Source organism: Meriones unguiculatus, chromosome 14 (assembly GCF_030254825.1).
Source record: "Meriones unguiculatus strain TT.TT164.6M chromosome 14, Bangor_MerUng_6.1, whole genome shotgun sequence".
NCBI classification, from domain to species: domain Eukaryota; kingdom Metazoa; phylum Chordata; class Mammalia; order Rodentia; family Muridae; genus Meriones; species Meriones unguiculatus.
Window position 1 is genome coordinate 18969296 of NC_083361.1, and position 12296 is coordinate 18981591.

Consider the following 12296-nt stretch of genomic DNA (forward strand, 5'->3'; position numbering starts at 1 on the left):
AGTTGAGTGGTGGTAAAGGAAGGGCCTTTCTGTCTTGTCTCTCAAAGTTGTTGGCACATCAGCTCCCACATTAAGCTTCACGGCTACAAAGGTTATCAGAGCTTGGCTTTATGATCATGCAGGGAACACGGAGAAGTATTGCTGATGAGCCCACTGAGCAGAGAGCTCCCTCCTACAGTCCAGGCTCTCATGTGCTTGAAGCTGCCTATGTGACTGTTGGGTCCTCAGTGCTTTTCGTCGAGTTCAAGACTTGCCTGAATTGTACAAGTGTGGATTCTCAGCTAGCTTTGGTGAAGAACAACTCCGACTTACTCTGATGTTGTTGTTGTAGAAGGCTTTCAGGAAACCCAGCAAGCTCAATTAGCCTCTTCTCTCAAATCCTCCAGTCCTCTTCAGTCTAATACCAGGACTTTAGTATTATTTCTGTCTTACCCTTTCTCATCCTCAGATCAAACGTCACCACAATGTGACTTTCTAGCCCCACGATTTCTTTCTCATAGCTGCAAACACAGGCATGCAATGACTTTGCATATCGGTTTAAATATTGCCTTTCTGCCCTGTGAGTCCTCCCCTTCACTAAACCCCATCAGCAGGAGGTGGTGTCTGCTTCGTCTCTTTGTATCTTTAATCCTTGTCCCAGTGCCAATCTTACCATAGACAAGCAAAGGAGCATGAATCATAGTTACCAAATATCTTGCCTGTCAAACGAATAGGATGGGAAGGAATCAAGGCCTAAATCAAGATGGCATGGGCTCCTGGAAGAAAGAGCTCTTCCGGAGAGCTTCACGAGGGATTTCCCAAAGTGTGCTTATGTATCAGCATACAACTGATTCAGGCATGAGGTGGGCTATTTCCTTTTTTGCAGTTAAGTGTTTATTTTAGCATATTCTAGAAACTCGCCAGGACATTGTAATGAGGATATATCATAATAGTCATGCAACAGTCATTTGCTGAGCACCTACTGTCTGCCAGGCAGCTCTGAGGTCATAGCTATAAATAAAACAGACACAGGATTTGCCCTTCTGAATCTACAGGTTTGGTGGAGATGCTAAAGGGCAAGTGACAATATTCCATCACAACTTGTGAAAAGGGAAGAGAAGGGAACATGTCACGAGTGAGTAAAGTGCTCAGAGAAAGCCTGAAGGGACAGAAAGCCAGGCAGTTCGCGCGCACATGCTTAGAAGCAGACACCCGCATGTGAAAGAAGAGAGGCTAAGAAAGTACAGGGTGGACTGGGGAGATGGGCCAGTGAAAGCCAGACATGGTGGTGTGTCTGTAATCCCAGCTCTCCTACGGTGAGATGGAGGTAGAGACAAGACCAACCAGACCCAGAATGCCCTGGGCCAGCCGACTTGGCATACGTAGAGTGAACAATGTTGGAAGGTGAGAACCGACATCTGAGGTTGTCCTGACTTTTACATGTGTCATGTCACGGGCATGATGTGCTCCTGAACACACACACACACACACACACACACACACACACACCCCTCAACCCCCACCCCACCTCACACATGCACACTCACACCCACACGGGCAGGAGGGATGAGGTGAGACATAACTGTAGAGAATCTAAAAGTGCACAACAGCCCCCAAATCAACAGTCGTCAAGGGCAGCGTTAGTGACACGGAAAGTAAAATCCGAACAAACACGAACCTGGCATTTTCATTCTAGCGTCACAGCCCACAAAAGAACTGACCTGAGAGATGTTGCTGAAGGAGACAGAGTAGCTGCAGCAACTTGTAATTTGCAGGTAGAACCGAGAGAGAGGCCTCAAACAAGTAGGACAAGAAGGGCTGGGGAAGATTCATTCAGCAGACATTTCCAGGGAGATAAGATGGCTACATGAGCAGACAGAAAGGCTACTTACTCCTAAGGAAATAAGCCACGAATTTATGTGCTCACACCTGGCCACTGATCATCTATCCTGTAGAAATGCATTGGTTCAAACATCTCAAGTGACAGGTAGAAGGCAGCTACTTTTGCAAGCGTTACAGGCATCCGGCATACATAAAAGAAAAGTTTCTACAAAGTGAAGCCAGATAAGGACATATTGGCCGCCTGAAATTCTAGGAAAAACAACAAAACAACATGCAGATTACCATCTGCAGAGGTTTGTAGAGAAAATGACTCCTACTGTTTATTATTTTGTCGTCTTGCTCATGAGAGCCAAAGGAAAGCATCTAGATGCTCAACAGCTCAAGAAACAACACGTTACATCCCCCTCCCCCTCCAAGGCGTACACTGCGAGGAAAAACAGCTGGTCCAAGGGGACAGGGTGATGGAGCTCGGGACTGCAGAAGTTGTGCATAAAAGGACAGTAATTAGGGTTAAATTGTACAGAGGCCAATAAGTGACACTTTTAGCTTCCACTGTCAAAATGATGCTTCTAACAAATGCCATGTGCTCTCATCTACACGTGAAGCTAGAAAGTAGCAGATCTTATTGAGGCAGAGAGTACCAGAAGCAGGGAAAGGCTGCTCTTGGTACAGGGACGTGACTGGACAGGAGGGTGGATGCTTTGGAGTGAGGATGACCAAGGATGATGGCAGTCCACCATGAGTTTTTCAAGGTACCATGGAGGCTTAAATATGAGGGGAGGGGAGCTTATTCTTTGCAGATAGTAAACAGGAGGAACTCCAGACACTGGGCATAGAGAAGAACGGGTTGAGACGAGAAGCCAGCATACTGGCAGGCAGGTATATCTAGTCGGGGTAACAAAGAGAGAATTCTTCTCAAAGAAATGGATGTAAGTGGGCGGTTGGGACTTGAGTGGCTTTAGGAGGGGTGGCAATAATGAGGAGAAAATTGATCTTTTTTTTTTCTCCTTCCTTACCTTTCTCTTTCTGCCAGACTTGGTGATACTGGGCACAGAGAAGAGTTGGGCTGGGGCACTTGATGCTGGCAGGTAGATCTACTTGGGGTGGCAGGGGAGGACCCCCTTAAAACAAATCCTATCTCTCAAAGCACATTTTAAAAGCTGCCAGGCTGCAATGAGTTTGGTATCGTCCCATTGAACACCGAGTTACAACCCAGTGCAGAAATAGGTCAAAAGAAAATGAACATCTCCAAAGATTAGTACTTAGTAAATTCAACATCCATTACTAATTGAGGGGAAAAAATAAGCTTAAGAAGGCAGAACGCTGCATCTCACCACAACAATAACAACAAGCCAGAGCATCCATCGTAACGCCTAGACACCAGAGCAGGAAGGAGGCTGAGATCAGATCAACAGTTACTAGAGGCTCGTGGCAGGCCTAACTCCACGCTCACTTCATGCGTGCTATTTCATTTAAATCTCTCAACAGCACCAGGTATGTGTCACTGTTAACTTCATGACCTTATTTTTCACTTAGGAAATTAGGTGCACAGAAAGAACCTCCCTAAGGTAGTGAAAAGCGGAAGCACGAGCAGAAACCCCAGCATTTCCCTTCAGCTGCCTCATCTCAGCACCCCCAGGCTAGCAGCCTCATTAAAACCAGGCAAGACAAAGATGCCCACTAACACGATTAATATTTAACATTGCTCCATAATTTATGGACAACTCAATTAAAACTTTAATAAATGGAGAGACGGGAACTCGTAATGTTAGTAAGACATCAATTCTTCTCAAATGAATCTATAAGTCAAGTAATTCCAACCCAAATCCCAAAAGGACCTAAAAATTGAATTTGACAAAATAATTATAAAGTTTCTATTGGATTAATAAATTAATGAAAGGAGCCAGTTCATTTTATTAGAAGTAAGAGTGATAGAGGCAGAAAATTGCCACATCCCACATGAATGCATGTATGAAAGCTGTCATAATTAAAACAGTGTGGCTGTGGCTTGGGAGGGTATAAATAGAATGAAAATAAAAATCAGGTCAGAAATACATGGCTGTGGAAAAACAGCCCACAACTTTGTATCAATAATCCTTTCTTTCCTTTGTTCTTTTCCGCAACTCCATTCTTACTGTAACCTCTCCTTTCCTCTTCTTTCTATCTCCCTTCTCTCTTTCTCTCCTCTTCCTCCTTCGCATTCTTTTTCTTTCCTTTTTTTTTTTCTTTTTGCAGTGTTGGAAATCAAAACCAAGGCCTCGTACGTACCGGGCTAGTACTGAGCTACATTCCTAGCCCCCGGGGCAGTGTTTCCAATTAATTGAGAAATTCTGAGTGATTGGGTATTTTGGTAAACAATTAATTAATCATTTATGGAGTGGTGGGCTTAGATTTCTTTATTCACAGCTTATTAGTAAGTCCAAACGAGCAAAATAATTCAATGTTAAGAAGAAAACAATGGGTCCAGTGAGATGGATCAGTGGGTAAAGGTGCTTGCTGCCCAGCCTGATGACTAGAATTTAATTCCCAAAATCGACGTGGTGGAAGGAGAAAACTGACAACTGACTCCTACAAGTTACCCTCTGACCTCCACATATGGCAAGCATAACCTCCTCAGCACATCACACACACGCACGCACACACACACACGCACGCACACAGGCACAAACAATCAGCCATCCAATGGGCCTATCCCAGCAAACTGGGGAAGACTCATAACGAGACTACATGAGAAAAAAATCAAAAAGGGGACTTCGGTTCTGACCACAAGATGTCCAAGATTTACCGTTGAAAAGAACAGTAACAGCAGCGACAAAACCCTGAAGAGGAAGAGGGTGCAGAAGACAAGCCCCGCTCAGGTACACAGCTCAGCTAATGCTAACACACAACATCTTTAAAAACAGCTAAGAGGAACAGCTCAAGAATTGGAAAGATGGCTCGGCGGGCAAGAGCACCGGCTGCTTCTGCAGAAGACCTGGGTTTGGGTCCCAGCTCCCACACAACCCACTACAACTCCAGTCCCAGGGCCTCCCGCGCCCTCTTCTGGCCTCCTTGGGCACTGCACACACATGATGCATAGACTTAACACTGTATGTGTGTAAATAAAATATTAAGAAAAAACTGCTTCAACAGGAAACTGAAGAAAATACTTAATGACTCAAAGACGATATAAAATTGGCAAAACATTCTATTTCGGTACCTATCAAAATGATATAGAATAAATCCAAACAAAAGTTTTTGACCTATCAGAGTGTTAAAAATTATTTACTGTACTCAGAAATGTGACGCTCTATATAATTATCAGGGTCACGAGTACATTTGAATGTTATAGAGGGCACCCAATGAAATGTACCCTGTCAAAATACTGAGACAGTATCCTGGTATGAATGTTGTAATGAAGTGCTATGTTAGAGCTACAGACTGCCCTTGAACAGATGTCTCAGATGGGAAAAGGCTGATGTTTAGTAGATTTAGAAAATGATTTAGAAAATATTTTATGCATACCCCCCACATGTGTATTTGGATATCCAAAGGAAGGACCTAATTTACTCCATGCTAGTCTCTGGTCTCACGTCCTCCGCCTTCAGTATAGAACATGCTGCTCCTTGTCTGATATTCACATAAAATTCTCCACTTCTTCACTCCCAACACACTTATAAATTCTAAATAAAAGCAGAGCTATAGTCCATTTCTGCCAAACAAGTCATAACAGCAACTTCAAAGGGAAAAGATGTAGATATATAACATATATTGGATGAGGTGCAAGGAGAGATTAGGGTGAGCCTCTGGGAAAGGAAGTTGGAGGTTCAGGGCTGCAAGGAAACTCATTTCTCATCATGAAACATAATTCCTGAAAGATCTAAAATCGGATCAGTATTCAAATTTACTAGAAAAAAAAACCATAAGTTAAATACCTTGTAATTTTAATTTTATAGTTGAATTTAAACTTGTTGGATTAAAATTCAATTTCACTTAAAATTGACACTTTGTAATTTTATCTTTGTAATACAAATTACATCTTTTTTTGCACCTTTAACTTTTTTTTTTTTTCCTCAGGTACCCCATTTCACCCAAATGAATGTGGAAAGTGAAAGTCTGAGTCTCTGTCTTGCTACTTAATTACTTGTGTAGTCACTGGCAAGCTGCTTTACCTCCAAGCCTCAGTTTCTCTAGGAAAGAGGATTAAATGAAACCAATTCTACGGAGCTGTGGAAAGGATTGGGAGCAACACGTGGAAACTTCCCGTATGTTTCTGTGTTTGACGGGCTCCTGTTAGCTGTAGTTGCTACCAGTAACCTTGTACCTGCCTGGGACTAGAAGGAGAACCCAAGCAGAATGCAATTATCCACGCTGGAACCCAGCCAGGATACTGGTGGTTGCAAAACACACAGCTGAATGCTCAACCAAGACCCCAGCATACACAGAGCAAGGAGCGTTGCCCGGCTTCCCTTGGGCTGGGGATGTAAAATGCATTCCACATGGCACAGCTGCTTGTTTTTAAAAGATTCCACAACCAATTAACCAGTCTCCTCATCAGCCGAGTCTATGTGGATTAACTAAACAACAGGCCCCTTCCTGTTAAACACAGGTGATTTCTACTACAAAACATTGCCTCCGGCAAGATACCAAGTGCCAGGGAATTGAACAGTTAAAGGTAACTTTTACTTAGCCCTCTCAGCAGGCATTTCTGATACAGTAGGTGAGTTTGGTGGCTCTTTAAATCAGGAAGGCACGGTACATTGCACGTACTTTATACAGATTCAGAGATCTGTCTGACACGGCTTCCAGTCCTGTTTGTTCACATCCGGACTGAGTAATCAGACGTTAAGTTATTTAACCTCCGCAAGCCTCGGGTTCCCCATTTTATTAAACGGGATGGTTGCAAGGACCGATGTGTGTAATAACTGAAGTAAGGAGGTTGAGAGTGACAGAGGAAAGGTGATTTGTGTGGTACGTGGGACTGCCGGGTCCTAAAAGACAATGGTAGCGAGCAGAGCCAGGCGGTGTTCGCCTGCCATCCCGGTCAGTTGGAAGGCTATGGAGAGGCAGGAGGGCTCCAAGCTCAAGGCCAGGCTGGGTTACAGAGTGAATACAAGATATGCTTGGCAATTTAGTGTGACAGCCACAAACTCAAAAATAAAAAGAGCTATAGCTCAGTCATAGTGCACTTGCTTGTATGTCTCTCTGTGTGAGACACACACACACAGAGGAGAGAGACAGAGAGAGAAAGGGGAGAGACAGACAGAGACTGAGGCCTAGAGGCAGTGAGAAATAAAAGAAACTATTCACTCCTGCCACTGCTAAGGTAAAACAAAGACAAAAACAAAGATACTCATGTGCTTGTATTAGAAGACCTGAAGAGTATTTGAAAAATGTGCTCATGAAGATGATGAGAGAAGGATGTAGAAGTGGGTTGTGGAAAAATGCATGCAGCTGAGACCTGTCTGTTATGGATGGGGTTGTCGTGTGTGTGTGTGTGTGTGTGTGTGTGTGTGTGTGTGTGTGTGGTGTATGTATGTATACATGTGTGTGAGAGCGTGCACGTGTGTTCCGGGTGCATGCGCGTGTAGTGTTTACAGGAGGCCACAGGTCGACATCAGGGTGTCTTCCTCAGTTACTTCTTCACCAGGTCCCCCATGTGTCTGGAGCACTCTATTTCATTAAGGTTGGCTGGTCCGTGAGGACCGGGATTTGCTGGGGTCCGGCCCTGCCCTAACCCAGGCGACCACTCCCGGCTTCTACATGGGAGTCTGGATCCAAGTCCTCAGACTTGTCCAGTGGGCACTTTACGCACTGAGCCATCTCCCTTGCCATGCACTGAGCTTTCTTAAAACAAACAAACAAACAAACAAACAAACAAACAAAAAACGTTAACAACTAGAAAAAATAAGCCAAAGGATGCTTACTTTGTCCTTTGTGGTAGGCATATGAATAAATGGTTTGTTAGATACTCTGAAACAGAAATGTAAAAAGAACTGTTAAAAAGTATGGTTCTGTTAAGGTTAAAAACAAAACACATTTCAATGGGTTTCACACACACAAAAAAAAGTAAATGATGAATTCTCTTTTAGGTAGAGATTTTCTTTGGACACCTCATCCCCCCCAAAAAACACACACATCTGGTGTAGTTGCTCTAGTTGGAGTCTCAGAGGCCCAGTTTCCCTAAGGCTGTTTTTAAACGTAAGCAGATCTTCTCTAACCCTAACTCCTTGTATGGAAAGTTGTTCCTGATCAACTAGGATGTCAGGGGAGAGATAGCAGCTTCTCCTCTGGCTGTGCAAGACGGACCTCCAAGAACCCTGGGGTTTTTCTCACTAGAACAAAACTCTTGAGATGGGTGAAGGCATTTACTATCTAACTGCTGAATTCTCAGTCAGCCTTAAGGGTGCCTGTTGTGTTTTTTTTTTTCTCAAAAACCCATTAGTTCCCAGAAACTAACAGGTACCTTCCCAAATCTCGTTTCATCTCACATCCTAATTGTGGTTTTTAAAAACAGGGCATGTTTATCATAACCCCCGCTGCACTGTTCAGGTGTATGGAAGGCTGACCTGAGCTGTGATGCAGGCTCTGTTACTTGAAGATCAGGGTACTCAGCAAGTCCCCGTCTCTCTGAGTCTCAGCACCCATGTTTAGGAGACAAAGAGTGGGAAATACGCTCTGCAGGCGTTTGCAGGGTTTAAATAAAATGCACAGGCGGCGTCACCACAGTGCCCTGCACACGGGTGACAGAATGACACCCTGCACTGCCTCCATCTCTACTTATTGTCATGGCAACCAAGTTGGGTTTTGATTGTACATTTATCACCAAAATTCTTGACTCAGAAGGTTCTGCTGTTCTCGGAGCTTACGCCTTTGTTTCATTCCAAGAATTTACACAAAGGTTTGGGTCTGTATATACACACATTTGCCCTTGTCTTCTCAGCTAGCCATAGCTGAGTTGGGTTGGCATTGATTTTCATGATGCAGTAGGTGCTGTATAAGGCTGTCTGCTGGTTCACTGGACAGCATATGCTGTGCACTGCCCTTGGTGCTGAAACCAATTTCTTTAAGCCTTAATTAAAGAGCCTACAGTCGAGAAGACAAATGGCTACAGAGGAAGGAGAAACGCTAAAAAATGGAGATGCATTCAAGGTCTGAGGACAGGGGTCATCTGACTTGACTCCAGGGAGCGCAAGGCTGTGTCCATGAAGCTAATATTACTTGGATAAGTATGTATCTCAACACTGTGAAGTAGAAAGGAGAATGTATTTGCCAGCACGCACCAAAATGCTAGTGCCATCCGATGCTGTGGACAAGCTAAAGGCTCTTGACAGTTAGCCCTGTGTCGATGAGATCACGGACAGCCCTCAATAGAGAAACGAGTGTCAGGGCTCAGATCTGAACATCAGCACTGACTGAGAGACAGACGACCAGGAACCAGCGTGGAGTCTAGATTTGCACCCTCCAAGAAGCAGACCCTGAGACAGGATTTCCATGCAATCGCCTATCTGGAAGGTGATCTTGGAAAACAGCAGAGGTGTGGACAGAAAGGAAGCCAACCATAGCTGTGTAACCAAGCCAGTTACCACTGGGAGAAGTGAGAGTCAAGGGACGGCGCAGAGCATGAGAGCTGGCCCAACCAAAAACGTCCGGAGTGGCTCTCCACATGCCTTGCCTGCTCTCCGCTGAAGGCAGTTTCTGGAAATCTGAACTACCCAGACCTTTGTTACTGTCAAGTGACATCCACCAGCATGCAGGAGTGAGAAGACTGAGGTGGCTCTGATCAGAGCATGGGGGTCCTGCTTGTGGGTTGATGGATATGGTGCCTAGGCTGGGATGTGTGTGAGTTGAAAGCTTGTGTTGCTCCCGAGCACTGATGCTAAAATGAGTCTCCATGCTGATGGCAAGTGGAGGTGGGAACAGGGAAGTAATTGAGTCCAAGGTCAGAGCCCTAGTGACTTAGATTAGTGTCTTCGCAGGGGCTTCCCAGAGCCCCCTTATCTCTGTCACATGTGAGGACCCAGTGAGAAGACAGATCTATGGGCTAGAAGCTGGTAGCAGACTTGAGTCCTATGAGCAAAGCATGGCTGCCCGTAACTTACCCACTTTATGGTATTTTGTTGTAACAATTTGAATAGATTATGACATTGGCTAGTGATGGATTTATAGAGCAAGGTTGCCTGTTAAAGGGCTTCCAAGGATGGCCTCAAATATTTAAGGTGAGGTAAATGGTTTTTTAAGATGCCCATGGAAGAATAGAAATGAGAGGTGACCAGGCACACACACACACACACACACACACACACACACACACTTCTCATGAACACCAGAGACTTGGGTGAATCAGGGCTCTTTGTTTCAAAAGTGAGACGGATGCTGCAGTGCAATTGCTGAGAAGGAACCAGCGAAGGAGAGTGAGTCAAATGGCTTCCTCTGAAGGTCCTTCAGCCTGGGCAATTCATTTTCACCTCTATGAAGCAGAGGCTGGTTTTTGTGTGGTGTGAGGTGGCTCAGTGCTCGTGTGTGCTTGCCTAGCATGTCCCTGGCCTTGAGTTTGGCCCCCTGAACTGCAAAAGGCAAAAGAGAAAACGTTGCCTCAGGCCCTCTAGTTAAAGCTGTGTGGACTGTCTTTTACCCACATGCAGCCAAGGGAAAAAAAAAACAAAAACAAAAAACGGAAACCAAACCAAACATCCATGGAGTTTGCCAGGGAGTCTCCCTGTGGCTGGGCTTGCCCAAAACCGACACATTTGTCTGTTCTGGCAGTGACCCTGGGCTCCATGTGAGGGCTCCTTCGCTGCAGTTTGGGATAGAGCTTCTAAAGTGCGTCATCGAGGCCTTGTGTGTAGTGGAGTCATCTAGAGAGTCACCTTACAGCACATTGTCCCTAAATTGTACTTCCTAGGAAGGTTCTCTGCTGCGAGTACTAAGAAGAGAAACACAAAGCCGTATATCAATTTGTTTACTGTGGGAAGCATCTGTTACTTCGCTATGTTTTGCAAGGAAACTTGGCATCTCATATTCATAAACATGTTACTTTGGGTTTAATTGTACAGCTAACTGGAGCTGTAAAGCAGAATTCGTGGCTGTCTGGAGAGGAGTTTGAGGGAGAAGCAAACGAGCCCACAGGACTACTTTGCTTAGAGGAAAATCCAAGTGTTAACTGTCCCCCTGAAAGCAACACGCATTCAGCCGTCAGTCTTGGGATGTGAGCGCGTCTGCCCCCTGCAAGCTTCTGGTAAAGGAAGGCTGAGTTCAGGCTCTCTCCCCCTCCTTCTCTCCCTCCCCGCTCCTCATCCCCTCCATCTCGCTCTGCCTCTCTCTTGCACACGTTTCTCTTGAGACAAGGTCTGGTTATGTAGCCAAAGTTGTCCTGAACTTACAATCTCTCTGCTTCTTCCTCCCAAGCAAGTAAGTGCTAGGATTACAGGCATGCGCCACCACACCAGACATGAAAGATTGATTTTTTTTATGAGTGTGCGTGTGTGAACTCGTGTGCACATTTGTAGAGGCCAGAGAATGACACTGGATGACTTTCACAACTGCTGTTCCGCCTTACTTTTGTAAGACTAAACTTGGAACTCGCTGATTGGCTTGAATGGCTGGCCACCGAGCCCCAGGGATCTTTCTGTCTCCATAACCCCAGTGCTGGGATATCGCTCTTGTCTTTTATGTCAGTGCTGGGGACACAAGATCAGGACGTCATCATTAGGCAGTAAGCACTTCACCAACTGAACATCTGTCCAGTCCCAAATATTGATTCCTGGTGTGTTCCTCTCAGAGAATCTGAGGGCAGAGCTAGGCAGGTCTATTGAAGTCAGTGGATCCCGGACTTCCGGCAGCCAGGGATGATAGTTAACCAGGTCAAAATGTGCTCAGTGCCGTGTGCAAGATCTTCATTACAGTGTTTATCTGGGGGGGAAGGGAGCCCACTTTCTCCCTGGTAGAGAGGTATTTCTGGTATTTAAATAAAAGAAAGAAAGAAAAAGAAAACTAGGACAGGAAAGAATTCACAAAGACACATGCTGAGGCCACACTAGTAGGAAGTGAAATTTGAGAGCAGTAGCCCCAAGTTCAAATGTTCTGTTCTTCGGGGGGGGGGTCTTCTTGACTCCTTTCAAGGGTCTGCTCATCTCCACAGGTTTAACTAGTGGCTGTACAGCCCTCCTGTAGTGGAGGTTGGAGGGAGTGTAGGCGGGGAAGCCTTCTTCTTCCAGCCCATCCCTGAGGGAGTTTTCACTCTGTACAGGGATTTGTGTGTGTGTGAGAGGTGTGTGATCTGAAGGTGAAAAATGCAACCGGTTGGGGCAGAAGACATATCTGGCAACAAGGAGCGAGGGTTGAGGTAGGTGTCTAGATGGCACCAAGACTGCCTGGCTTCATAGGGGACAAAAGTGACAGTAAAAAAAAAAAAAAAAAATGGAGGGAAGACTCCCTTCTGCAGACGGAAAAACTGATGTTAAAAAGAAGGTACCCGAGGTTACCCAACTTAAACA

General features: G+C 45.2%; 1 protein-coding gene across 4 annotated transcripts in view; it reads right to left on the reverse strand.

The window, feature by feature from the left end:
- Positions 1-12296, reverse strand: part of Hs3st2 (heparan sulfate-glucosamine 3-sulfotransferase 2) — a 104058-nt gene that overhangs the window by 18553 nt on the left and 73209 nt on the right. The window contains exon 2 of one of the 4 annotated variants that reach the window (XM_060366906.1): positions 7728-7773. The exons of the other annotated variants lie outside the window; for them this stretch is intronic. Within the exon in view, the coding sequence (XP_060222889.1) occupies positions 7728-7773 (46 nt within the window). The remainder of the gene's footprint in view (positions 1-7727; positions 7774-12296) is intronic. 4 annotated transcript variants of the gene reach the window in all.